Source organism: Penicillium concentricum (assembly GCF_028827145.1).
Source record: "Penicillium concentricum strain IBT 3081 chromosome Unknown utg000001l_segment0_segment0, whole genome shotgun sequence".
Lineage (NCBI taxonomy): Eukaryota > Fungi > Ascomycota > Eurotiomycetes > Eurotiales > Aspergillaceae > Penicillium > Penicillium concentricum.
Genome location: NW_026622754.1, coordinates 6602160 through 6627602, shown reverse-complemented (window position 1 = coordinate 6627602; position 25443 = coordinate 6602160). Strand labels below are relative to the sequence as shown.

The 25443-nt window shown below is 46.4% G+C and overlaps 10 protein-coding genes across 10 annotated transcripts; 4 read left to right on the top strand and 6 right to left on the bottom strand.

Annotated features, from left to right (window-relative positions):
* Nucleotides 1-1567: 1567 nt before the first annotated feature.
* On the top strand, nt 1568-4279 carry N7517_002550 (beta-glucosidase; the record flags this gene model as incomplete). The annotated part of the gene is made up of 3 exons (XM_056720280.1): nt 1568-1624; nt 1683-1920; nt 1977-4279. 3 exons carry the CDS (start codon nt 1568-1570, stop codon nt 4277-4279), a joined length of 2598 nt encoding a protein of 865 aa, XP_056584415.1.
* Nucleotides 4280-4905: 626 nt separating this feature from the next.
* N7517_002549 (uncharacterized protein) lies at nt 4906-5118 on the bottom strand (the record flags this gene model as incomplete). Its single annotated transcript, XM_056720279.1, has 1 exon — nt 4906-5118. The coding sequence occupies one exon, from the start codon at nt 5116-5118 to the stop codon at nt 4906-4908; it is 213 nt and encodes a 70-aa protein (XP_056584414.1).
* Nucleotides 5119-5545: 427 nt separating this feature from the next.
* Nucleotides 5546-7000, bottom strand: N7517_002548 (uncharacterized protein; the record flags this gene model as incomplete). Its single annotated transcript, XM_056720278.1, has 1 exon — nt 5546-7000. The coding sequence occupies one exon, from the start codon at nt 6998-7000 to the stop codon at nt 5546-5548; it is 1455 nt and encodes a 484-aa protein (XP_056584413.1).
* Nucleotides 7001-7330: 330 nt separating this feature from the next.
* Nucleotides 7331-7896, bottom strand: N7517_002547 (uncharacterized protein; the record flags this gene model as incomplete). Its single annotated transcript, XM_056720277.1, has 2 exons — nt 7331-7585; nt 7645-7896. The coding sequence occupies 2 exons, from the start codon at nt 7894-7896 to the stop codon at nt 7331-7333; spliced, it is 507 nt and encodes a 168-aa protein (XP_056584412.1).
* Nucleotides 7897-8800: 904 nt separating this feature from the next.
* On the top strand, nt 8801-9797 carry N7517_002546 (uncharacterized protein; the record flags this gene model as incomplete). The annotated part of the gene is made up of 4 exons (XM_056720276.1): nt 8801-9002; nt 9051-9428; nt 9479-9588; nt 9639-9797. The coding sequence occupies 4 exons, from the start codon at nt 8801-8803 to the stop codon at nt 9795-9797; spliced, it is 849 nt and encodes a 282-aa protein (XP_056584411.1).
* Nucleotides 9798-10191: 394 nt separating this feature from the next.
* On the bottom strand, nt 10192-17179 carry N7517_002545 (uncharacterized protein; the record flags this gene model as incomplete). Its single annotated transcript, XM_056720275.1, has 18 exons — nt 10192-10423; nt 10474-10848; nt 10911-10994; nt 11051-11737; nt 11800-11850; nt 11903-11974; nt 12031-12550; nt 12604-12766; nt 12823-13565; nt 13608-13841; nt 13905-14184; nt 14241-14467; nt 14530-15058; nt 15128-15401; nt 15459-15481; nt 15961-16359; nt 16425-16590; nt 16641-17179. 18 exons carry the CDS (start codon nt 17177-17179, stop codon nt 10192-10194), a joined length of 5598 nt encoding a protein of 1865 aa, XP_056584410.1.
* Nucleotides 17180-18031: 852 nt separating this feature from the next.
* Nucleotides 18032-19075, top strand: N7517_002544 (uncharacterized protein; the record flags this gene model as incomplete). Its single annotated transcript, XM_056720274.1, has 1 exon — nt 18032-19075. One exon carries the CDS (start codon nt 18032-18034, stop codon nt 19073-19075), a length of 1044 nt encoding a protein of 347 aa, XP_056584409.1.
* Nucleotides 19076-19303: 228 nt separating this feature from the next.
* On the bottom strand, nt 19304-20636 carry N7517_002543 (FAD-dependent oxidoreductase; the record flags this gene model as incomplete). The annotated part of the gene is made up of 5 exons (XM_056720273.1): nt 19304-19610; nt 19708-20111; nt 20174-20372; nt 20429-20548; nt 20608-20636. The coding sequence occupies 5 exons, from the start codon at nt 20634-20636 to the stop codon at nt 19304-19306; spliced, it is 1059 nt and encodes a 352-aa protein (XP_056584408.1).
* Nucleotides 20637-21871: 1235 nt separating this feature from the next.
* N7517_002542 (uncharacterized protein) lies at nt 21872-22102 on the top strand (the record flags this gene model as incomplete). The annotated part of the gene is made up of 1 exon (XM_056720272.1): nt 21872-22102. The coding sequence occupies one exon, from the start codon at nt 21872-21874 to the stop codon at nt 22100-22102; it is 231 nt and encodes a 76-aa protein (XP_056584407.1).
* Nucleotides 22103-23018: 916 nt separating this feature from the next.
* On the bottom strand, nt 23019-24536 carry N7517_002541 (class I SAM-dependent methyltransferase; the record flags this gene model as incomplete). The annotated part of the gene is made up of 11 exons (XM_056720271.1): nt 23019-23267; nt 23326-23680; nt 23730-23760; nt 23808-23833; nt 23886-24004; nt 24056-24091; nt 24141-24185; nt 24241-24247; nt 24299-24352; nt 24402-24436; nt 24492-24536. The coding sequence occupies 11 exons, from the start codon at nt 24534-24536 to the stop codon at nt 23019-23021; spliced, it is 1002 nt and encodes a 333-aa protein (XP_056584406.1).
* Nucleotides 24537-25443: the final 907 nt, after the last annotated feature.

Here is a 25443-nt window from a genome sequence, read left to right as displayed (position 1 = left end):
TAAAATTGAATCCACTTAAGTGACAAGCCCACAACGCTCCTATGCCGAAAACTAAACGGCACCTATGCGAACCCTCGGACTGCCGAATCTCCAACCGGTGGAAGCCTTGAAACGCAACGATATTCAGTCAAAAAACCGATGATTAGCCGCAAAAATGGAAAGATCGCTGCTTGGCGGTGCATCCCGTCCAGGATCAGTTCTCCATATAAAGTTTTTCATGGTACGGGGAAGCACAGAGTAGAGTTCTAGAATCTGCTTTCTCTTTAGGCCGGTGAATTCCGTACAGAGCAGTATTTAGCCGTCGGAGTTTTAAAACTTGCATGACGCGAAAAATTGACCGAGAAGATGTGAAAGTGTGCCTGGTTAGACTGTTTGGTCTAAGCCGAGAAAACCGGGATATGGGGGTTCCGATGCCGGGGCATAAGTGTGGGGGAACATTCTCGGTGAAAAGAGTATGCAACACCCGAACGTGAGAAGTACATACGCTAAAACGTAAGTAGTATACCCGAAAAGAACACTTGACCGAGAATGTGCTTAGCCAAGATAGACAATTAACGCAAAGCCGTCAGAAAGAGTCGGCATCCCTCTAGAGCCCCGCACTCCCGGTCTCCACGAAAACGCTTAGCTGCGGATGGCGTAGCCCAATATATTTGTGTAGGAAATGGACAGAAAAGTATTGAGCAAAGCAAAACATATTTCGAAAGTTGTAAATAACACGTATTAGCTATACAATGTTGTAGGAACAGACCTCAACAGAGTCCCCTTCCCCACACTCTAGAAGGGTTTCCCCATTCGGAAGGAGAAGTGACGATCTGTGAGAAAGTGGTCAGTTCAAATTAGAATTCTTGGAAGGCACATTTGATCGGGAGTGATCAGGTGAGGTGCGGAGTGTAGCTGCATACCCCAGTATACTACTCCGTACGGAGTAAGAAGCCGAACTCTGAAAGGTCAAAGGGCCCTGCTACATCCAACGGAGAATTAGAATTGGCGGGGAAGAGGCACGAGCGCGGTGGTAGGGTAACATATCAATGTGAGATGCCGAAGTATAGCCGTTCTCATAGGAATCGAAGCACGATGGATTCAAGGGGAACCAATAGTGCATGTAAGACAGAGACAAAGTGGCTGGGTAATGCTATCCAGGTGTGATTCTGATCTCCTTAGGAAAGGGGATTGAGTTCTCACCCTGTGCTTCTCGAGAATCCCCTTACCAGCCACTATTTACACTATGCCTTGTGTCCCCTTTCAAGGTGAAAGTGTGTCTCCAAAGTGAGAGCTCCAGTGGGTTTCAGTGAGCATCGGCCATAAGCCAATCATAGGAGACGATATAATGTGATTAGTGGGATAGTGCATACTTTAATGTCGATCCCTTTCTCAATTGATTTCATTTTATGGAGTACTCCGTAAATATTATACGCTATGCACAATATTGCAAGCCCCCCTGTGAGCAATCAGGAGATCGAACATTTAAGATCCATGTATTTCCCTCCGTGACTCGTTCCTTCCTCACGCCTTTTACTCTTTTTTTTATGCTGTCTCTGTGAAATCCTCTCACAGTACTTTCACAGCAATGAAGTTCGGGTGGCTAGAAGTCGCCGGCTTGACGGCCTCGGTGGTGAATGCAAATGTGAGTTCAATTCAAATCGGTTAATAGTATCACTGTTAATGAATTCGAGTCAAAACAGCCCCTGGCCTATTCGCCTCCATACTATCCCTCTCCATGGATGACTGGCGCGGGCGAGTGGTCTGATGCATACACACGCGCCGTCGAATTTGTCTCTAATTTGACCCTGGCCGAGAAAGTCAACTTGACAACCGGTGCTGGCTGGGAGCAAGAACGATGTGTTGGTGAGACCGGTGGGATTCCCCGACTTGGTATGTGGGGAATGTGTATGCAGGACTCGCCATTGGGTGTGCGCTTTAGTAAGATTGTTCATCCCGAATACAGTTGGGGCAGTCAACTAATGGAATTCGAACAGGTGATTATAACTCTGGTTTCCCCTCTGGTGTCAATGTTGCCGCGACATGGGACAAGCGACTTGCCTACCAACGTGGTACGGCAATGGGCGAGGAGCACCGCGACAAAGGTGTGGATGTGCAGTTGGGTCCCGTTGCTGGCCCTCTGGGCAAGTACCCCGATGGCGGTCGTAACTGGGAAGGATTCTCGCCTGACCCCGTTTTGACTGGTGTGATGATGGCCGAGACTATCAAGGGTATGCAGGATGCTGGTGTCATTGCTTGCGCTAAGCATTTCATTGGAAATGAACAGGAGCACTTCCGTCAGTCCGGCGAGGCTCAGGGATACGGATACAACATCTCGCAGAGTCTGAGCTCAAACATTGACGACAAGACCATGCACGAGTTGTACCTCTGGCCCTTCGTGGACTCTATCCGTGCTGGTGTTGGCTCTGTCATGTGCTCCTACAACCAGATCAACAACAGCTATGGTTGCGGAAACAGCTATACCCTCAACAAGCTGCTCAAGGGCGAACTGGGCTTCCAGGGCTTTGTGATGAGCGACTGGGGTGCGCACCACAGTGGTGTCGAGTCTGCTCTGGCCGGTCTGGATATGTCCATGCCCGGTGATGTCTATCTTGGCAGTCCTTACTCCTACTGGGGAACCAACCTGACCATCTCCGTTCTGAACGGTACCGTCCCAGAATGGCGCGTCGACGACATGGCTGTCCGAATCATGGCTGCTTACTACAAGGTTGGACGTGATCGCTTCCGCACTCCTCCAAACTTCAGCTCCTGGACCCGCGATGAGTACGGCTTCGAGCATGCCATGGTCAGCGAGGGTTGGGGCAAGGTCAACGAGCGCGTAAATGTCCAGCGTGACCATGCCCGGATCATTCGCAAGATTGGCTCTGACAGCACTGTCCTGCTCAAGAACAAGGGTAGTGCACTGCCTCTTACCCACAATGAGAAGTTCATCGGCATTTTGGGAGAGGATGCAGGCTCTAATGCTTATGGTGCCAATGGGTGCAGCGACCGTGGCTGTGACAACGGAACTTTGGCCATGGGCTGGGGTAGTGGAACTGCCAACTTCCCTTACCTGATTACACCTGAGCAAGCCATCCAAAATGAAGTCCTGGAATACAGCAACGGGCAGACTAACGTCTTCGCTGTGACTGATAACTGGGCCCTCACGGAGATGGCCGCCCTGGCCTCTCAGGCTGATGTTGCCCTGGTTTTCGTGAACGCCGACTCTGGCGAGGGATACATCAATGTTGACGGCAACGAGGGTGACCGCAAGAACCTGACGCTCTGGAAGAATGGCGATGAGGTGATTAAGACTGCTAGTCAACACTGCAACAACACTATCGTTGTGATCCACAGCACATCCGCTGTTCTGATTAGCGACTGGTATGACAATGACAACATTACCGCCATTGTCTGGGCTGGTTTACCGGGCCAGGAGAGCGGTCGCAGTCTGGTAGACGTACTGTATGGTCGTGTCAATCCCGGTGGTAAGACTCCATTCACCTGGGGTAAGACTCGCAAGGACTACGGGCCTCCTCTCCTCACAGTGCCCAACAACGGCGCCGATGCTCCTCAGGACAACTTCGAGGATGGTGTCTTCATTGACTACCGCCGCTTCGACAAGGACAACACAGAGCCCATTTACGAGTTCGGTTACGGTCTGAGCTACACCAACTTTGCCTTCTCCCAGCTGAAGGTCACCCCTCTTGCCTCGACTGAATACAACGAGTATAAAGCAACCACTGGAAAGACCCAAAAGGCCCCCGTTCTCGGTGAAGCTGGCGAGGTTTCGGATAACCTGTTCCCCGAGGGAATTAAGCGCGTCCGCCAGTACCTTTACCCGTGGTTGAACTCGACCGATCTGCGTGCCTCGTCCGGTGATCCTGACTATGGCATGGACTCTAAGGATTACCTTCCTGAGGGTGCTACCGATGGTTCTCCCCAGGACCTTCTCCCCTCTAGCGGCAACTCCGGTGGCAATCCCGGCCTGTTCAAGGACCTCTACCAGGTGACCGCCACTATCACCAACACCGGTTCCGTGACTGGTGACGAGGTTCCCCAGTTGTACGTCTCCCTCGGTGGCGATGATGAGCCCTCAAAGGTTCTGCGTCAGTTTGACCGAGTAACCATTGCCCCCGGTCAGTCCCTCCAGTGGACTACTACTCTGACCCGCCGTGATGTCTCCAACTGGGACGTTGCTTCCCAGAACTGGGTGATCTCTGATGCCCAAAAGAAGGTGTATGTCGGCAACTCATCCCGCAAGTTGCCTCTCTCGGCCGACTTGCCCTCGGTTGAGTAAATCTTTTTTTCTGGAATGAAACCAGGAGGATACACATGTCCACATGAATTATTTTCTTGACGTTGTACAGCCAGCATTGCCTTTTGCACATAGTTATTCTTTCCTCTCAAGACATGCCCCCCTATGACTACATTGATGGTTAATGAAACCCATTAGTATTTTTTATTCAACCTATTCATGGAAGCATAAAGCTGTACTCTATCTGTAGAACCATACTTCGACTCGGACATGAAAGCCAGATATCCATTCAATATGCCGCTGAACCCTTTCTCTCTCATAAATCCATACCGACAAACCCTTAAAATGCAAGTCAAGCACCACACTTCCCATCATCCTATTCCCCATCATAACTCCTAACTCCCAACCCAAACCAACCCCTACTCCCCATCAAAGCAACATCAATAATCCATGACATCCCCACAAAGCCCGAGCCATACCACCAACCCTACCCAATCCGGGGCAATGACAGTAACAACCATATCCCCACGTTCAACAACTCCCCCAAGCCGTCTTCGGCATGACTTCCGCAGACTGCGCCCAACATGGGCATCACACGCGCTCACGACAACAGACGAAGTCGCAGACTAACCAGCGGGTCTCGGGTGTGAAGAGGCAGCGGCATTGAATTACCGCTTAGCGCGCAGACGGCGTACGAGGCGTTCTTTGTGCATGCGAATCTTCCGCTTCCGCTTCTGGGCGGGCGTGCGATGTCGGAACCACAGCGTCATCAGGACAAGAATTATCACCATGCTTATCAGTTGGAACAACGTGTGTTTGTTGCTGGTGAGGGTGGGGTTTGCGGTTTTCTTGTACAGCTTGCTGTGTGTGCTGGGATTCATATTGTCGTGGGTGGTTGGATCTGTTGAGAGGAATATGGCGTTTTTCAAGACATTTGCGGCTGCCGAGGTTGCTGAGTATGGAGGGTTGAGTGCTCAGCTGGTGGGTAGGGCAGGTTTGATGTTGCTGATTTGGTGAGGAGTTGTTCGCGAGGCGAGGTGTTTGGGGTTTTGAAGGAAAGAAGTGTCTTGATATTGACCCGACGAGTTTTGATTTTGTCGAGGTGTATGTGAAGGATGTGAGAAGGGATGGCTTTTTTTAGGAGTTGTGTTTTGTTGAGGTGAGGGGAGAGGTTCTGTGTTTTTTGCTGGACGGATTGACCGTGTGAGGCTTATGATTATGTCGGGAGGGTTGAGTGTCGAGGGAAAGTTGTGCTTACAGTTTAGATTCGTTCAATCTATTGTAGCAATTCCTCGTGAGGATTTCAGATCAAACCATTTGTGCGGTATAATCTTTCCCTGGCATGGTATCATAACACATACGCGGTCCCCGTGGTGGCCCTGTTTGTAGCTGAGTGACCCAGTCCTTAAAGGAAACACTAGCTCGCTCGGCGTCGAAGACAGCAATTATTGGCCCATTCGGCTCGGAAGATCCGCTGAGATTGCTCAAATTATCGCGTAAATGTAGACGATGACCTCGATAACCGAGTTCTTTCAAGGAAAGAGACTGTAGCGAGGCTTCATCTCCGAGGAAATTCCAAACCTGTCGCCAAGCAGCACTGCTCTCCTCATTCATCTCTAGAGAATCCCATCTTGACAGGTTATGGCCACTGTCGGTGTCCATTGGGGCTGCACCCCTCAAGTTCAAGGACTGTAGGGCAAGAGACCTCAAAGTCGGCATTGCGGTGCGCAAAAATGCCTTTAAGGTGTCATAGGTGATTTCAATCCAATAAAGATCGAGTTCAACTAGCTGGGTGAAGTTGATACGTTGGGAGAGGTCGATAAAATAATGAGGGCTCATTACACCGTTTCGGTCCCACTGGGAGAATGTTAGGACCTTGAGGCTTGGTGCAACTATTATAGGGATATCGATGAGATATCTGAGGGTAGAATCATCTGACTGTACTTCCCAGATGCAGATACAGAGGTGCAGATGTTCTAATCCTTCCAGGGAGAAAAGCAGGGATTTGTGTGTGAGTTTGAGTGTAATATCCGAAGGGGGCAGAGCACAATGTTCATCGTTGCATATGTCTAACTTTTTGAGTTTTGTATTCGAGGCAACCGCTGCCTCTAGGAGAGCCGAAAAAGCCATAGCATGATCCTTTGCTCTGGTCTTCCAGAGGTTGTGTATGGGTTTTCTGAGGTTCAATCCGAATGGGTTGAATCCAAGCTGGTGTTTTACCCCGTGCCAGCCGAGGCAGCGGAACTCATCTTTCGCAATTGAATTTGAATTCCAGAAAAAGTCCGAGTCATTATGTTGCATTCTAATGACTGTGAGGTTCTCAAAACGTGCCATACATTCTTTGAGGACGTTGTTGAGAGTATTGGATTCGATGATGCTGAGATGATCTGCCACTAAATCCTGGTATGCAGTGTGCTGAGTATTGATCTGGGCAACAGTCTTAGGCGGTATGTCTCTATGTGAAGTAGTGCAGGACTTGAAGGAATCAACATCCATCTCATAAAAGCCTCCAAACAGGGACGGTACAACCCATAGCTCTTGAACTCGTGTTCGGAAGCTATTATTTGCAGCAAGCTCTTCCAGTCGACGAAGACTGTGACTAGTGAGGATCAAACCGATACTTTTGCAATACCGCTCTGCAAAAGCATCCAACGACTTCGTGTACACTGCAAGGCAGGTGGTCCGAAACGCAATCCAGTCGCCCAGCTCCAGATAGCCGCATATATCACATACAAGCTCCGTGGGGAGTGTTGCGATAGACATGTAAGCGAGCTTCTATGTTGAGCGACGGCAGAAATGAGGAGCACAGGAGCACAGGAGCACTGTTGACCTACAGTCTGTCGGTGTAGGGCATCATGTGATTGGATAGCAATGCAGGTATGTTTAATCGGTTTGCAAAGAGTTGATGCCTCAGGCACAGACTGTCATGTAACTAACTAACTATATAGTAAGTCTGAAACTGTGAAAGAAGCGAGCAAAGGAAAGGACTGTAAGATTTCCTTAATATCGAGGTATTACCGGCTATGAGATATTTCAAACATTTCCATTATCTAGCGTGCCCGCCGTACATACCAAACTTGAATTTTCAGCAATTTACCAGGCCAGGGGTCCTATATCCGTCTCAGAGCTACTCTCCTCAATTACGCAGCCACTCTCAACACCAGAGCCATTGGATGGAGCAGGCATCTCTCTAATTTGACAGCGCCTAAATTGATGGACAGTAGGTGTAGGCAGAGACGAGCGTGACAGTAGCTTTCTGTGAAGAGCAGCTGCCTGGTTGATTATATCCCGGGCCTGGGCAATTATCCGGTCTCGCTCGTTGTCCCAAGAGAACACCTTGATTGTATACTAAAGAATGTTTCAGTAAACAGATTGTCCCGGCTTTCCTCAAACTTGTAAGCACTTACCCGACATGTATTACTCAGATGCATGAATACCCATTTCGACCCATCGGTTATAATACCGTAGATAACTGCGTCTCTTCCTGCTAGCTTGCGAGCCTGGTGAATACTCGACATATTTTGAAGCAGAGTCCAGCTCCGATGCACCGGTCTCTTAGACTTCATAACGATCATGTTTGTCTCGAGCTCCCAGCAGTGGCCATACCACAAAACGTAGTCGATGATATTCGCTGGAGCTAGAATTTGGTCGTCTTTCATTTCTGGCGTGAATATTCGCTTCCGAAAGCTCCAGTGGAGTGAGTCTAGGGGCCCTCCATGATGATATGACCCTCTCTTGATATTTTCTGCGAGCAGCGTGAGGAGAAGCGATTCTATTCTCATTGGGAACAGCGGATGTGTGACACCCTCCCGAGCGGTGATTAACTCAAGGTCGTCCCATAAACACGCTAATCAGTTGTTAGCAAATCAAATACCGAACATGTGGATAATTAGCTGAAACTCACCGAGATGATTTGGGATGTTCCAGGTGCGTTTTGCGTCGAGTTGCCTCTTATTCCACCATCTAGTAGGCGAGAGACCAAAGGCCTTCACTATATGGTGGTGTCCCTTGGTCTCCTTGATAATTGCACAGTCTTTTTCAATCATTGTAAAAAGTATTTTCAACTGAATATCTTGAAGAAAGCCAAGCTGAATAAAGTTGAATAATTGAGGAACAGATCATGGAACTCTATGAGAAGAGAGAAAAGACTAGATGACCTGCAAAAGTTATATGACTCAACAGTATACTTTCCCTTTTTAGAAACCGGAGCCTTTCCAAGGTTGACCATCGGACTATTAGACTTCATATATCTGCACATGTTATACATGAAAATCCTAGAAGTCGTATGCTTTATCTTTCTAACTATCAATGGGAGAAAGAAATATAGAAAGAGATATAGAGATCTAAAAAGACATTCAAAAAGAGATTCAATAGAATATTCAAAAGTACATACACAAAGACAATAAAAAAAAAAGCCGAACCCACGAACCTTGGTATGTTATCGATCCATGGAAATTTCAACTGAAGGTAGTCGACTGTCAGATTTAATCCCTCTTTATATCTTTTCTACCCTCGACATCCCCTACAAATCTTTCTACTAGTTGAACACCTTTTTTTCTAGCCATGGAGCAAATCGTTGACTCTCGAAAGAACAAACCTCTCAGACATTGTGCCAAGCGCAAAAAGGAAAAGATGTCTACAATCGCCATTACCAACCTTGACCCGATTGAAATTCCGCATCACTTTAACCTCACTCACTGTCCACCCACCGAGTTCGAACTTTCTCCCAGAAAGACGGAAAAGGTCTCTCTTCCTCCTCATCTAGGTAAGTTTGATTATTGACATGGATATGCTTCGACACTAACTTGTATAGGTTCTATCCTCGCAGACTATGATATGGCAACTGGCAGCTCACCTAAAAGCGAGGCGTTGATAAGATCTCGAATTAATGTGATCATCTTGACAACTATGGCGAAGATGAAGCGCGAGTTTGTTGCACAGCTCCATACCTCCACTGTGTCAGCCTCATCTACTGTCTCCTCCGCATTACTCAAGTCTATTCACCTGAAATTCGAACGCCAGATAAAATTCGATTGGAAAAGCGATAACCGACTGGTGAAGCTTTCCGGCATCGTTGACTACTCGCTTTCGTATGGCCTACCTAATAAATATGGGACTAATGTGGCTATTATTGAAGCGGAAAGACCGCATTTTCTTAAACGCGGTATGTTGCATTGTCTCGCGTATATGGGTAAGTGATTTTGATTTCCATCATACGTGGCTTACTGCTAATATGAATAGCGATGATCCACGAAAAAAGAAAGCAATCCAAAGTTAGAGACAAGTCTGTGTACGGAATCGCAACGGACAGTTATGAGTGGGTGTTTATCCGGATTCGCCCAAATGGGGAGGTAAGAAATCATCGTGAAACTTGCTATAATATCACTAATGGATTTTGTAGTGGATTGAAAAGACTTACCACTGGGTCCACAGTGCTCAAGATATTGTTTCGATGCTGGTGAAAATTTTCGCTCATGCTGCGGGATACAATCCCCAGACCATGTACAAAAGGGAGTACCCAGCTTCGTCGGAGCAGCCGGCTACCAGGACGCCAAAATAATGATGTCCACAGTTCCCCTACGCACAGCAGTGTGATCTCTCGTTTTTAGTAGCGGTAGCTAGGTCCGCCAATGAAACATTTAGTACTTCATGAGATCTCCCATATCATTTATAATAGAGCGTTATATATCTTAATAGCATCAAGCCAGAGCTGTGGCCTTAATACAAGACAGTATAGTAGATCGGCTCACTTGTTTTATCTTTTTATAGTGGACACAACAAATTTTTTTACCATCTATAGCCGTGTGAGTTAGCTTTGGATTGGTTGGGGTCTGGAGTCAAATTGTGCCGTGGGAAGTTTGCGACATATTGATCTATAACTCGGTTTAAAACTTCGTGAGATTATCTCTAGTCTCAAACCACGAACCAAACACATTCCAAGGATCATCCCATATCTATTCTTTGGGACTGTCATGAAAAGCCTCCAACAAAGTCCTAAAAGCCGACCCCTTCTTTGATAAAAGCGCCTTGGGTGTATCGAACTCCACAATTTTGCCGTTTTCCATGAGAGCAACTTTGTCAAAGTCTAGAATTGTATGCAGTTTGTGCGCAATGGCGATGACAGTTTGATTCTTGAATTGCGTACGGATGACGGTTTGCATGAGCGTATCTGTTTCCGAGTCCACACTGCAAGATATTTTAGCGAAAGGTCGTATATCCGTTGCTTTTCCACATACCTGCTAGTGGCCTCGTCCATAATGATAATATTGCTGGACTTGCAAAGTGCTCTTGCAAGGCAGAAAAGCTGTTGCTGCCCATGAGACAGAAAATCATCAGACATATCGACATCCAGCCCTCCTTTGAGTTGAATATAGGACCATAGATTGACTGCTCGGAGGGAGGCAATAATTGTTTCATCAGTCGCATTTCCCTCGGGGTTGGCGTTTAGCCGTACCGTGCCATGGAGGAAAAAGGGCTGTTGTGGAATGGTGTTGATTCTGGACCGAACGTGTGCTCTGGAGACTTTTGAGATGTCTATACCATCAATGAGAATCGTGCCGCTATTCAGCTCTAGTATTCGCAGAATTGCCGAAACAAGGGAGGATTTCCCGCTGAAATATAAATCAGTGAGCGTTGATGCAACATATTTCTCTTGATGTGGGACGACACAAACCTGCCAGTCCTGCCGCAGAGAGCAACCTTTTCACCAGGGTGAATTCTGAGATCAATTCCAATAAGAACAGGCTCCACAGAGGCACTGAAAGACCGGTCAGCATATATCCGAACAAAACTAAAAAATTTTCAAGAGCATACTCGTAAGATGCTGAAAGGCCAGTGATATCAATACCACCCTGCTGAGGCCAGTCTTCGGGAACGGCCTCTGTTTCGGAGTCCAAATCCTCGGTGGTGGCTTGTAGCACATATGAGCGAATTCTAGCAACGGCTCCAATAGAGGTTTCCAATCCAATCCAGTATGTCACAAGAGTCTGAAGGGTGCCACTGAAGTTGACAATATTGAATAACGCGATGCCCAATAGGTTCATGGAAGGGCTGCCCTTCATCGAGATTGCAACAGCGATAACGATGACAGCAATACATGCCACTATCAGATCTAACACAAGTCCAATCCAGCGCTGAATACAATAAAGCAGATAGGAAGGGCGCTGGGAAGCGTCGAGGGCAATTTGATTACGGCGCTGGTAATCCTCTGTCCAGCCGTAGGCTCGAATGCTGGGGAGACCGCTGAGGGCTTCTAAGAATTGCGAGAATAAAGGTGCTTTGGCTTCAATGTCTAGCAGACGCATTTGACGAGAGGTCTGGACGTAGAACTTTGCCACGTAGTATACCAACAGGACGCAGGCTGGGATAACTGCTGCTGTGACATAAGAAGAGCCAACAAAGACTAAAAATCCTTCTATAACACAGCTTAGCGCAGCATTGACTGTTAGCTCCAAGGCTGAAGGCAGCTCGTTGTCAATGAGTTCGAGATCTTGACTAAATCTGTAAATAATAAATCATATTAATAAAATGAGCAAACTTTTATGGAAGAATAGCATGCTGACCTATTTGTAGTGTTTCCAATATCGGTAGAAGTCAAAAAGGACGTTGTCGCTCTGGATCAAAGGTTAAAACAAGTAACAATCAATAATCGTTGCCCTCTCTTACCCTAGTGTAGTACGCAAGATAATCTCGTGGAACCGACGAGATGTTCTGGGCTGTATGATCATGCCGAGGACCCTATACAGAGTTAGTCAAGAAGAAGAGTTGATTGAAAAACAATATCGGAATCATACCAAGTGCCAGCAAAGGTAGTTAGAAGTGAGAAGAAACCAAGTGCAGCATATACACTTAACCAATAATAAACATGTTCGTTGGGATGCTGCTCATTGGCACTAGTCCACCACTGCAACCATATTTCTGTATAGACGGTTAGCAACGCGTGGAACCAGCTGTTTAGGTAGGCTTGTTGATACTGACGAGGAAAGCTGAGACCGAGAATAAAGAGAACACATAACGCAAGGAAGACAGACAGAAGAGGCCAGCCAATGTTCTGAAAATAAAAGCGATAGACAGTCCAGTCACCAGTCCGTCGACTTAAATCCGTATGTTGGCCATCCAAGTTCAATTCCCGCAACGTTTCGTCATCCAATACAACATCAGGGGCTCGGGAAGTGCTGTTGGCCGAGTGAACACCATCGGAGAGCATTCTGATATAGCCGGCAGAATTCATGAGATCACTATACGATCCATGTTGGATTATTCTCCCATCTTCATCCAACGCGATGACGTTATCGGCATAAAGAAGATGATGCGCTGTGAAAATAAGCTTACTGAATGGCTTCCATAGATATAGGGCATATACACACCTGAGTTTGTTCCCATAATTACTGTTTGCCGAGAACGTTTCATGAAACCATCTTCAGCAAACAAATTCTCTAGAATTATCCTTTCGGTTTCTCGGTCAAGACCCGTTAAAGCGTCATCTAAAATAAGAACAGGTTCTTTCGAATAAAGAGCCCGCGCAAGCGCCTAGAGAACTTTTTGTTAATTCAAGTTCTTACATGTGCAGAGATAGACTTACATACCACGCGCATTTGCTGTCCACCACTGAGTCGAGAACCCCGAACGCCGACTTTCGTCTGATCCCCTGCAGGAAGTTGTTGGAAGTCGGCTTTTAAAGCGCATACCTTGGTAATCTGGTCGTACCAGGGTCGATCCCATGGCGATGCACCAACAATATTCTCTTGGATTGTTCCGAATGTAATCCACGGCGACTGACTGCAATATGCGGCATGAGTGAAGCTGGTAGAAATTGAACCAGAACATTCTGGGGTCTCTCCCATGAGCATCTTCAAAAAAGTAGACTTGCCACTCCCAACAGGCCCAACAACCATTGTAATCTTGGACTCTTGGATGTCAATGTTTAGGTCTTTCAGTACCGGCTCAGTGTCAATTGACCAAGCTGCAGAGACGTTTTGAATGATAGCACAGGGCTCGATGTATTGTTCCCAGGCCGAGGAATCTGCCTCAATCAAAGGTGATCTGCTAGAGCTTTGCGCTGATTGGGACGCTCGAGGATCGTGCTTCAGTCGATGGTCGACTCTTTCCGTTTCCATCATGTGCTTTTGGATCCGCTGAAAGCAGTTGACCACCGCCATCAGATCCTCTGAGCCATTCACGATGGAGCCCATTGGCTGATCCAGCAACGAAAAGAGTGTCAGCGCAGAAAACGCCAGACCATTCGTTAGTGGAGTTGTGTCGTTCGCTCGGGCAAGAATAACATAAACACCAAATCCAAACAGCGGGGCTAAGGATGAAGAGGCATACCCTATATAATTAGCGAAAATCTCACAGCTGGACCCGAACATACCTAGTGTAATCCCCAATGTTTCGTAGAGTCGAAATAGAAACGAAGCATCGATTTCGGCAGATCGCAAATCCCGAAGACTGCTGGAGACAGTCTCTGTCAAGCCAGTCATCTTGATGTTTTTCATCACCCCGAGAACCTTTGAAGTAACAGTCACCCGCTCTTCGACAGCCTCGAGCCATATGCCTTGTGCTTTTCCACAAGCAACTGCCAATGGGACACCTGCAGCCAAACATACTGATTCATGGCCAAGTCAATCAAATGGTCTTGCAAAATAAGAAGAATATTGTGAGGACGTACCGACAACAACCGCGGTGGACGCAATTGTTGCTACATTCAGCAGTCGTGCTAACAACCACAAGGCCAATACAACCTCGGTAACGTTGGAGTATAACTCGTGCATCTCTCTGAGACCGCTTCCGATTCGTTCGATGTCGGTACTCATCAGGGTGATGGCAGCAGTATCTGAGATAGCCGTAGTGCTCATTCGTAGAGTTTTGCTGAAGATGAGTGTGACTAAACTTCCTCGGACCATAGTAATAACGCGGTACGTCTTATGCTCATAAGCAGCATATGAGATCTATGGATGGTACCAGAATCAGTAGAATTTTCACCAGGCCATGAAAGGCTACATACGGCGATGCCGAGATATACAATGGCGTAGGCACCAATGAGTCCGTAGGCATAGTTGGCGGAGTTAACGTGTTCTGGTTCAGTCATAAAATTGAGTACGCGCTCGACGAGAAAAGGCTGTGCAAAGCAAAAACCCGTATATGCAAGCCGGGGTAAAACACCCTCCAGAAAGGCCCATTTGTAGTGAGATACGAAGGTCCATAAGAGTGAATTTCGATGATATTTGTCGGCTAGAAATGTAGGTTAATCTATGGTACAACAAAAATACGTTGTACGTATCTCGAAAGCTCACCTTTGTCCCATCTTTCAAGGAGAGACTGGGGATTTGAAGCAGCTCTGATGTCGTTGTCGAGAGCAGGAAGGCTGTCAACTGTCAAAATATCTTTTGACCCGCGCCAAAGTAGTTCATTCAGCCACCAAAATATAGCGCGATTCAGCACGCCACTGGTCGACTCGATCGGGCTATTTTGGTATCTCTTTTTGAGCAAAGACCTCTTTTCTGTCGCCTCCAAACTGAGAATTATCGCTTTGATGACCCACGATATCGCAAAAAGTATGGTCACAGTTTGAGTGGTGGGCATAAAATACAGAGTTCGAAGGCGTACGAGGTCGAACAGCAGGGTAAATACAAGGAAGACATTGATCACTGTGGATGGGCGTATCGAGCGGAGGTGCTCAAGATGAGACAAGTAGGCCAGAGGAAGGGAAATGAGCACAGCCGCAAAAGTTGTAAGTACAGTTGCTCTTGTTTTGAATGTGACAGGTTGACACCAGAGAGCTAGCATGGCCATATGGCATCCTATGTAAAACAGCCATGATAACTGCGTGATGCTGGTTAGCGCAAGGACTGTGGGGATATATAAGAGCTTGGAGTTTATAGGGCTCTATACCTCCTTTGCGGCATACAACCATGACCGATTGACTTTTTCAGGGACGCCGGAAAGCCTCCGAATGCGAATTGATGCTGCCAAACAGACAAGACCGATCGGCGCAAGGGTAAGAATAATCTCTTCAAACAAGAGGGTGAAGTCAAATCCGTTCAGGCAAGAAGGAGCGACAATTGGGCCAAAGGCATCCTCTTCCACAGAGCAGTCTAACATGGCTGGGGATGTGTGGAAATGAGGCTGATTGTGGAGAGAGAAATATGGAAAGGGCGGGAGATCGCTGCCTAAAATATGGGGCTGGATGGCTGGACCCTTTTGACTCATCCCGTCAGCTTACCTTGCATCGTCAGGCATGTTGATCTTTTTGCCATTCAAGCATAGTTTACTCCGATAAATTCGGTTTCAGTATTGGGGGAGTGGCATTGATTGTGCCTTTTAGTGCTCCCCCTCAAGGCTCGGGTTCGGTATCGGTTGGTTGTCCTTTTTGGTATTGAGTACATATAGTTGAGTTCGATTTGATTTGATTGGCTGCTACTATTTCATATTTGGGCTTAGCATTCATGTTTAGCATACTATGTCCTTACAGTATTCCAAGGTTATTGATACTGCGCAAAGCTTGTTCGATGGCGATCTATTTGTAACGAAGTCCTTCACCAAAATCTAGATTTCTTCTCGATCAAACACCAACACATATCTAACAATGGGTCACATCACTTAAAACGATCAAACGATCACAAGTCCGATCACAAGTCGCACTTGAACAGCAGCTAGTATGAATCCTCCGCCGCCACAAATTGCCTTTTAGCTCACAATACCTCTTTCAAATCCATCACACTTACTGAGACCCGATTGTTGGTGCCGAGTAGCACTCCTGCAGAATGCACAGCCAGGTAACGACCTCCATTCCCAGACAGTACCCGCAGAGACCGTGAGTAGCCGTGTTCTTGGGGCGAAGCGATCTCTGTCCACTCCCCTTCACCAAGAGCCTTGTTAATGAACAAAGTACTCTGTGTACCGGAGCTGACAATGATGGTGCCATTTTTACCACCATAAGGTGTCCACACAGCGTATGGCGAAGATGTCGGCTTAGTACCACTCGAGACAACCAGACGCTGGCCCGGGGCGGAGGCAATCTTTTCGGGGTCGGACGACAAACGGTAGTACAGAGGGAATGAGTAGCTTGAGGTACCGAAGAAAGAGCCATATTCATAGACATAGAAGTATTGACCGTTCGGGAGCTAGAAAGGTTAGCATTCTCCGGGCATGGCAATCGTAATTGAACCAGCGTCTTCAGTTAGCTTACCTTGGTTACAACTGGCATGCCGGGTCGGTCGGTATATGTCGGATAGCCAACATCCTCTACAACAGGCCCCCAGTTCTTCAGATCAGTTGAGACCTGGTGACTTATTGCCTGTCCGTAAGTTGCATTGTCCCGCTGATCGGCGTAATAACAAATCAGCTTGCCCTTGCTGTGAATGGAGTTAGCAAGCTATTTCAAGGTACAGCAGAAAGAACATACTGGGCAAGTAGGAATGGCTCCCACACAGGAGTCAGTCCATTGTTCGGCACCGCCTCTCCTCCTGCAGCAATATGACTGACAAACTTCCAAGTTAAGCCGTCGTTCTGTGACGCGTAAAGATCGATGTTTGTGGATGACAGGTCAGTCGGAATACTACTACCGGCCAGAAGTAGAGTGCCTTTTTTGAATGAGCCGACGCGCTCGGGCAGAGAGTAGAGGAACGGCTGGTAGCGTAGGCCATATCCGTTGACAGTGTCGTGGACCTTGGAGATCTCCTTCCAGGTCTTTCCGTGGTCCTTGGAACGGTAGATGGGAAAGTAGACAGCCGGTGGCTCTGGGGAGTAGTTTTCCCATGTTGCAAGAAGGTCACCGTTGGGAAGCTGCTCGTTTCGCGGGTAAAGTGTCCGTGGAACGATGTAGTCCGAAGGTGGTGAGAAGATGGTCACATTTGTGAACGGGGTGGGAGAAGAGTGCTTGGAGCGTGGGATTGTCACTGCAGCTACAGCTGCAGCAAAGGCAAAAACTTGTGGAATTCTCATGATTGGTATGCCGGAGCTAACTGGTATTCTATCTTGATTGGCAGCATCATGCTGCTTTTATAACTCGATTCTGTCAAAAATGAGAGTTGATTCCTAAAAGTATATAATGCTCCGGGGTTATCCCGCCGGGATTGACCTTATTCTGGACTAATTTGAGGGTCTTTCATCTGAAGAATTTCCATCAATTACGGCCATGATAAATAATCCGGGGAAATATGGGAGGAACTGTTATTAAATGACATCAATTGCCGAGAGAGCACGTGATGTCACATGATATCACGTGGTTTGAAATAATCCCTACTTCAAGATTCAAGAGGAAATGTATCTCATCCTTAGGAAGTACTATTACTCGGTAATCAATGTGAGCCCTGATCATGGATTCTTATGGGCTATTATGGTCTGAGGCAACCTCGTATCGACCACTATACTTTGAAATTCGAACTTTTAGAGTCCACGCCAATTGGGCAGCACAAGCCCCCAGGCAGTTTGGCCCCCATGGGCCCCACCATCCACAGCCAAATTTAGCGACGCCCAAAAAGTTGACCAATGATGAACGTGGATCTACACTCCAGTGCTAACCACGTTGCCTATCAGCACACAGCCTTCTAGCATCGCCATGCTCTGCTGGCAACCAACATGTTTGAATGTGATTGATTGGGAGAAAGCCCTCTTTAATTTCCGAGGATCCGTATAGCCTACAAAGTAAGGCTGAGTTGATATTGGAAACTTATATACCTTGTATTTCTTCCACGTTTCTCGTTCAGATTTCAACTGCCTGTCAGATCTCACCTTTCTCTGAGACATCCAAATCCAAAAAAAAATCATTTTTCATAGAAGTGCATTTGTCTGAAAATGGCACCCACCGACCTCGCACACCGGCCAAAAAGCCAGTTGACAGGGAAATTGCAGCGATCGACAAGGAACCTCGTCGGTCGTTCAACAGCCATGTGGGATGATTCAAAATATCGCTATCATCAATCGACAATGGAAATATGGCACAAATCAGCAGATACATTGAATGATTCAAAGGATCGGTGTCAGCGGTCAGCTAAATCGATAATATATCGATCGGTGTCAAAATGGAATCAATCAGCAGATCAGATATACCGAGCCGCTCGCATTGAAGATACGAAACAGCATGTTACAGCAAGCGATGTGAATCCCCAAGAGCAAATGTTTTCACAGTCACGGTTTTACTCACGGGCACTCAACTCGCAACCAATAAACCCATCTCCAACCCCCGTGTCACCATCCACAAGAGTCCAATCAATCAAATCTGTCTCTGTCACTGTTTCTTCACTATCTCCGGAGGAGCAGATAGGAGGGTTTTACGAAGCAGCCATACTCGTCAACTCCACAGCGAAGCAGACAAGACACTTGCGGGATGACAGAATGACAGTCCTAGGCGAGATCGAGCTTGAGTGGATCGACTCGACCATCACAGATGGCGAAAATGCCGCCAATGATTTAGCCGCGTTTGTGCAGCAGTTTAGACAAACCAGGCCCCAAGAACACAAAATTTGGAAGCGCCGTGACTATGAACTTGCCCTGAAAAAGGAATCCCGCATGCTTCTTTCTCATGACAAACTCGAGACGGCTCTTGGGCACCTTGAATCACTACCAACCACTTTGAGCAAGGACGAATCATTCTTCTCTCCGTCTGAGGTCTCGATGGTCGCTCCTGCGATCCCAGAACTCCCATCTGAGACGAGTGCCATATCTCTCTTCGAGCTTCCATGCTTATCCAATGTGAAAGCTGAGCGACCTGTACCGAAAATTGTCGTGACACAACATGATGGTGATCATGAGGATAATGTCATATACTCCCATATCGACGACAGTCCTCCCCCAAGCTATGAAGCGAGTGGGATGAATAGCACGGCAGAGTTACGGTAATCGCACCACTACATCACTTCCGAGGGTTTTACAAGGGGCGATATGATTGTTATGTAACTTACGACGATACCACACGAATAATGAATTGAAAACTTCTTTCTATAAGCTAAATCAAAATCCCAATCTGTAGACTCCTTGGCGATCAAACCAATCCTTCGGCCTGGCCTAGGAAATCTAAACATTATAACATCACAAAAATATACCCAAGGTGAACACTTGGAGCAGCATCTAAAGACGGGACTGAATATCAAGTGCGTTGATCTCCTCGGTCACAGTATTGACTGCCTCAACCGCCATTCCGTATCCCGCCTGGTAGCCAGTTCCACCGGCACCATAGTTATGGACAACAACCCCCCGGCGTCCTGCAGCGCCTACTTGCACATTTTCCTTGGCTACACGAGCACCACCCTCGCGAGATGGACGTAGCCCAGCAAATGCACCAAGGATCTCAGTCTCGTTCGAGTTCAGAGCAGGAAGTAAAGCCGTTGTTCGAGACAGAATTGATTCTGTCTCTTCTCCAAAGGTATCTGGTGTACTGTCGATATAGTTCAGCTACTGTCATATGGAACACCCAAGAGAAAACAACAATAGACTAATGTTGTTCTCACAAGAGCTGAATAGACCCTACTTACCCAACATTCTTTTGCATGAATCCACCAAGGATAACGTTTCCGTTCGAGTATGGTCGAGGGATCACATAGGTTTCATAGTCCTTACCATGTCTCATGATGTTTTGCTGAACATGAGATGCTCTTGCAAGTAGAATCTGACCTCTGGTGGGAAAGCACTTTGAGTCTTTGACTCCCGGTAACTCTTTTGCTGCATTCCCGGTGCAGTTGAATACCACCTTAGTATCCTTGCTGAGATAGCCGGACGATACTTGGGGCAACTTTTTGCGAATTACTCGCACTCCATATTCTTGGGTAAGCTTCTGGAACAAATACCGAAGGTGCATTGGTGCATTGAGTGTTATTGTTGTGAACTCTATGCCAAATGCGACACCCGCTGGCAGGTCTTGTGTGGCAATCTCCTTAAACTGTTCAATGGTAATATCGATAAGCACATCTGGGATAAGCAATGAAGTCATCTATAACTTACATCTTTAAGATAGGCGGCCATCGATTCGATCTTCTCACGGGATGGTAACTCATCCCAATACTCCACCGAAGGTGTTTCCTTCACAAACGCATTCTTCCCATCCTTGGCTGCAAGATCGAGAAGATACTCATATCCAAGCTTGTCCCATCGCAATGCGTTCGGATCACTTGCTGAAATAGCTGAGAAATTGGCACCAGCCCTAAACTCTGGTTAATATTTCGTGGATTTGAACTGGCAGCAGGAATTGTAACGAACCATGGTGAAGTGTAATTTATCGAAGTGTCTCCTGGGAGATGCTCTGCAACGATGGTTGTGTATCGACCATAGCCCTTTTCAGCGAGAACGAGGGCTACATTTAGCCCGATCACGCCGGCCCTTATAAAAATTAGCATCAAGACTCCGAAACAGCGTTGTGTGTTTTAGCTCCCACTTACCCGATGATCACTACAGATTCGCTTTTCATGTTTTTGAGTGGCTTTATTGATCCCGAATGAAATTTAACTTCCTTATCTGTCCCTTGTCCGCTACCTTCAAGAGAGCTTTAAATACTTTACAATCAAGGACAGATTTTTGGATTATATGGTCTGATGGTGACTTGAACCGCGGCAAAGTCCGCGGTGCATCCTCCGCGGGCTAGTTCAGGAGCTCCTATTGGCGGCATGGCCGGTGGGGATAGGTGGGGATAAGCGGTATCGTCTTTAATTGGTCAGGATTCCAACATTGATGAGCCTCATCGCATGCGGATAGTAATTTCAACGACCGATGGATAATCATCATATGGCGATGGAAATGACTCAAAAAGGAACATCCATTCGGTCAATAATTTGAGATAGTTGCGTCTAAATTATGGAAATTACTTTCAAAGAAGAGAAGGAAAAAAACAGAAGGCAAGATGAGATAAACTCTAGTGTCGTTTGGCAACTTTCTGTATTTTCTAGCATCCCTTCGATGCTATCTCCAGGATATATATTAGGAAACCACTGCTCATAATTTTTCCAAGGATCACTCTAGACTTCTACCCTTCATGATAAAACCATATTCTCTAGAGGTATGATCGCTTGGAGTATACAACTGCCGTCCCGAGGTCTTATCAATCTGCTATACATATATTAAAATGTCATTGGAGCGCGGCAAGCGATTTAGGCTATGTGTTAGTAGTGTCCGCACTCATCGGTAGAGGACCCACTGTACCAGACCGGTTTCATAGCTCACTTCTCTTCCCTTCGAGATTATTTTCCTCTCTCTCTTTCTCCTACGATCGCCTCACTCCTCTACTCCATACCTACTCGTATTTTCTAGTGTGCATGCACTGTAGTGCTTACTGGTCATCTCCAGAAACATGGCATGATATGTGTGGTTTAATAGCTTCTAAAAACAACGAGATGATCTTCTGGCTTGAACATAAGAACTCACTAATAGCCACCATTTCTAACAATGCGAAAATTCAAACATCTTGAAGATCTGTAGGGTCGCAACTCAATAGGGAAAACTCAAATGCCTCAAGGACGCGGAGATACCTCGGCGGTGATATCTCGGTATTCGGTCGGACAAGACTCGGTTCACAGTTTTCAAATAAAAAACCCCTGCATCCATGGATGTCATCCTTATCTGAATAAAGATAGATATAAAGTCTGCGAGATCGCCGTGCAAATACAAATCGAGATAGAAATTAATAATTTTACAAATTATCCACACATTATGTCTGAACATATTGATTCACAGGAATCTACTCCTAAAACGAGCCTGTCACAATCCTCCTCCGTTGAGGATCTCAACGCCACCCAGGAGAAGTCACATCCTTCACCTCTCCAGCGCTTGAAGAAACAATGGAAGGAGATAAAAAAGGAGTGGGGACCTCTCATGGCGGCCAAAGAGGACATAGATGACGAGTACACTTTCCCACCAGGCCGTTATTCTGGGCAAAGATAGCTCGACAATGGTGAGTGTTTTGCATTTTACCGCATCATGATCGAACTTGGTACCTAATATTGTTCTGAAGACAGGACTCGCCAGTTTTCTTTTGTCAAGACGGCAAAAGAGTGGAACTTTTCGACCTAGAGAACGCCATTCCTAATACTTCAACGATCGTGGCCATGCAATATGTGCGATCTTCCTCCTATCAACCTGATCCCCGACTTGCTTTCCAAAGCATCTTATTTCTTCACGATACCGATGAACACTTTCAAAACAATGGCGTTTGCTTTGCGGAACATAGGCGGGGACTATTTTGCAACATGGCATTCGTTACCCTTTTTTCAGGAGTTGCATTTTGCTGGCGTCCTGGAATGTTGAGGATTTGGCTGTTTCCAAGACATACAGATAGCCTCTTTCTCTCTTAACTCCCTCGATAAATCATAACTCATAATATCCTAATGCATATTAATTACACCTCTCACCTTTTTGGTACATCTATCTATTTGCATTTCGATCTCGCAAAGTCAGCAAGTAAGAGAAAGGGAAGAACTGAGGCAGAAAACAAACATATTATTTCCATTACCCGGCTTAAAAGCATGCCCACCACTCACAAGGGATGTCACGGATTGCATACCCGTACGAGGTACATGACTGCACATTCTACAGCTGCTTCGTCAAGAAGCCAACCGCAAGAAAGAATATGAATTTTGCTTTTCATTAGTCTCAAAGTGAAAAAGATGTCTATTTATACCCACTACGCTGAAAGTTGGTTCAAGTGCGTAGTCTTTGCCTGAGTATTGAGGCATTAACAGTGGAGAGATGGAGAGATTATGGCCCCTGGGTCTCCCGTGTTCCGTGACACATGCTTAACTCTAAATTTAGAAGCATTCATGCAATAAGACTCAGGACATAAATTTTCTATTCACATCGGTTAGGCATTTACAGGTCCGCTAGGTTTCTGGCCGTAAACCACCCGCAATTTCGTGTACAAGTGATGCGATGTATCCCGCAGCTCCATTCGAATTCCCGCCAGCAGCCCCTCAATCTCGGCGCGTGTCCACCCGAGCACTCTTGAAAACAACGCATATGTGTAAATAGGCATGGCTTCAAGCATGTTGAGTTGGTGGTACCGACCAAGCTCCTTGAGCTTGGGGTCTTTGGGCCATGGGCTTTGAGGCAGCTAATTCACCAATAAGCATGGGGTTTCATTTTCATCAAGAAGGCATGGCGGAACATACCTTGTGGACATCCTCTTTGACATTCACAAACCCGGCCTTCTCCATCCGATCTTTCCAGGTTATGGACGATGTCATGTCCTTACCAAACATGCGCGATGATTCGTGCATGTGCTTAATGGATAAGATAAAGTTCTTTGCGCCGAGGTGAGTTCCGTCGTCGGAGTAAGTGTTGACATCGAAGCTCGCCATTTCAAACCATCCATCGGGATTAAGGTTGTTGAATGCCTGTTTGAAGAGGAGATCATGGTCACGGATGGAACCTTCCAATTCGCGCCCATGGATATAGTCAAATGGCTTGCTGTATGACCATGGTTGTTCAAAGTCGTCAATCTCGAAGCGGCAGTTTGGAGGTACCCTGAAAATATCAATATTATGCTAGTTATTATAGTAGGAGTAGCACGTACCATGATGGCTGAATAGCGCTTAGGTCAATTCCTGTTTCAATTAGCCGTGTTGATCGCGCTGTAGACATTTGCCCATACCAATGATCTGTGCATTTGGGTTTGTACTATATTGCTTGTTAGGGGGAGATTTGATGGACATATTGACAGAGAACTTACTCCGCATACTCGATTGCCCATAAACCTGTTCCTGTCCCGAGATCTAGTACTCGCTTTGCATTTTTGACTGGTGCTTGGCACAATTCTCCTTTGAGCATCATGAGGTAAATGTGGTGGCTCTGTTGCTCATTAACATTTTACGTCATCGAAATCAACAAGTGAAAACTCACCAGATCAAGGCGATCTTGTTCCCGTTCATCATTTGGCTGTTTGAACATTAGTCTGAGACAAAGACTATATGTTAATAGCACATACCAGAATGTATTCTCCTTCATGGTATGAATGATATCTGCGACCGTTCTGTATCTTATCAGCACAGTTCGTGATCAACCTTGGAAGTGGCGATGTGACACACTTCATATCTGCGATTATTAGCAACCATTGAACATAGATTTCAGCCACATTTAACATACTGATAGTCCAATACACTCGATGTCACACTTGTGGTGTAACTGGCATTGTCAAGTCTATCATAATTAGCAGGAAAAACAAATAATCACCAGTCCCTGGTCTTACGAGTCAGAGTATAATGAGTCCCCATCGTTTTCAGACTAATATGTCAAATAAGCAGAGGAAATGCGTAAAAAAAGAACATGAAATACTAACTTCAGGTTCGACCGGGGTCGACGCGCGGTGTGTATCTTGCTGCATCTTCGATACCGATCTACGAAAGCGAAACGCGTAAACAGGTGAAGGGATAAAGAAAAGGTGAAAAGTGAAAACTGCAAGCCAGTCTTATGACCCCCCTTATGACCCCCTCTGTCTTCAGGCAGTTATTAGCGTCCCAAGTTGTCGGGTCCAGCGCTATTACGTTCCAAGGTTTATATTCAAGGATCATTTGCACCGTAAGCCGGATAAGTACTCCTTTGCATCAAGCATGTACTTTTTTTTTTTCCCTTAGCTTTTGGTGTATCCCGTACAACGGCTTTGGTTTGAAAAGTAGACAACGTATTGATCGCTCTAAGTTGATTAGTTGATTGTTGTGTGATGATCCGCAGGGCCAAAAAGGGGCTTTTTTTCGGCCAATCAGGGGTACAGCGTAACGGGTCGAGGTCCACGGATGGTAATTTATGCCCATTGTGAATGATATTACTCCATACTATGTACTTATTTATACTTATAAACTTGAATATTCCATACTCCGTACTGAGGGAACTCCGTACAAAGTATGTTAATATTCAGAGTCGAGAGTAAAGCAGGAAACCAGGTCCGTGTCCAGGGAGCGGGGCGGGACAACGTAAGTTTTGTACTTTTGTCCATCCTCGTATCCATGTCAGAAAATTGTTCGATTCGCTGCTAGTCACTGACACCGTCCCGACAGCTTGGTTGCCACTAGGAAGAAGTGAACTTATTCCACTCACCGTACTCCGTAATGATATTCCCTCCGGCCCAAGTCTCAATAATATTTTTCGGTTGAATTGTCATCCGACGCATTTATGCAAGCTAGTATGTAATTTATTGGTCATGTACATATAGTTCACCTTTGCCTAGAAAATCAGTACCGCCTTTATAATTGGGTGCAACCCAGAATTCTGCCGTACCATCTTTATACGTATAT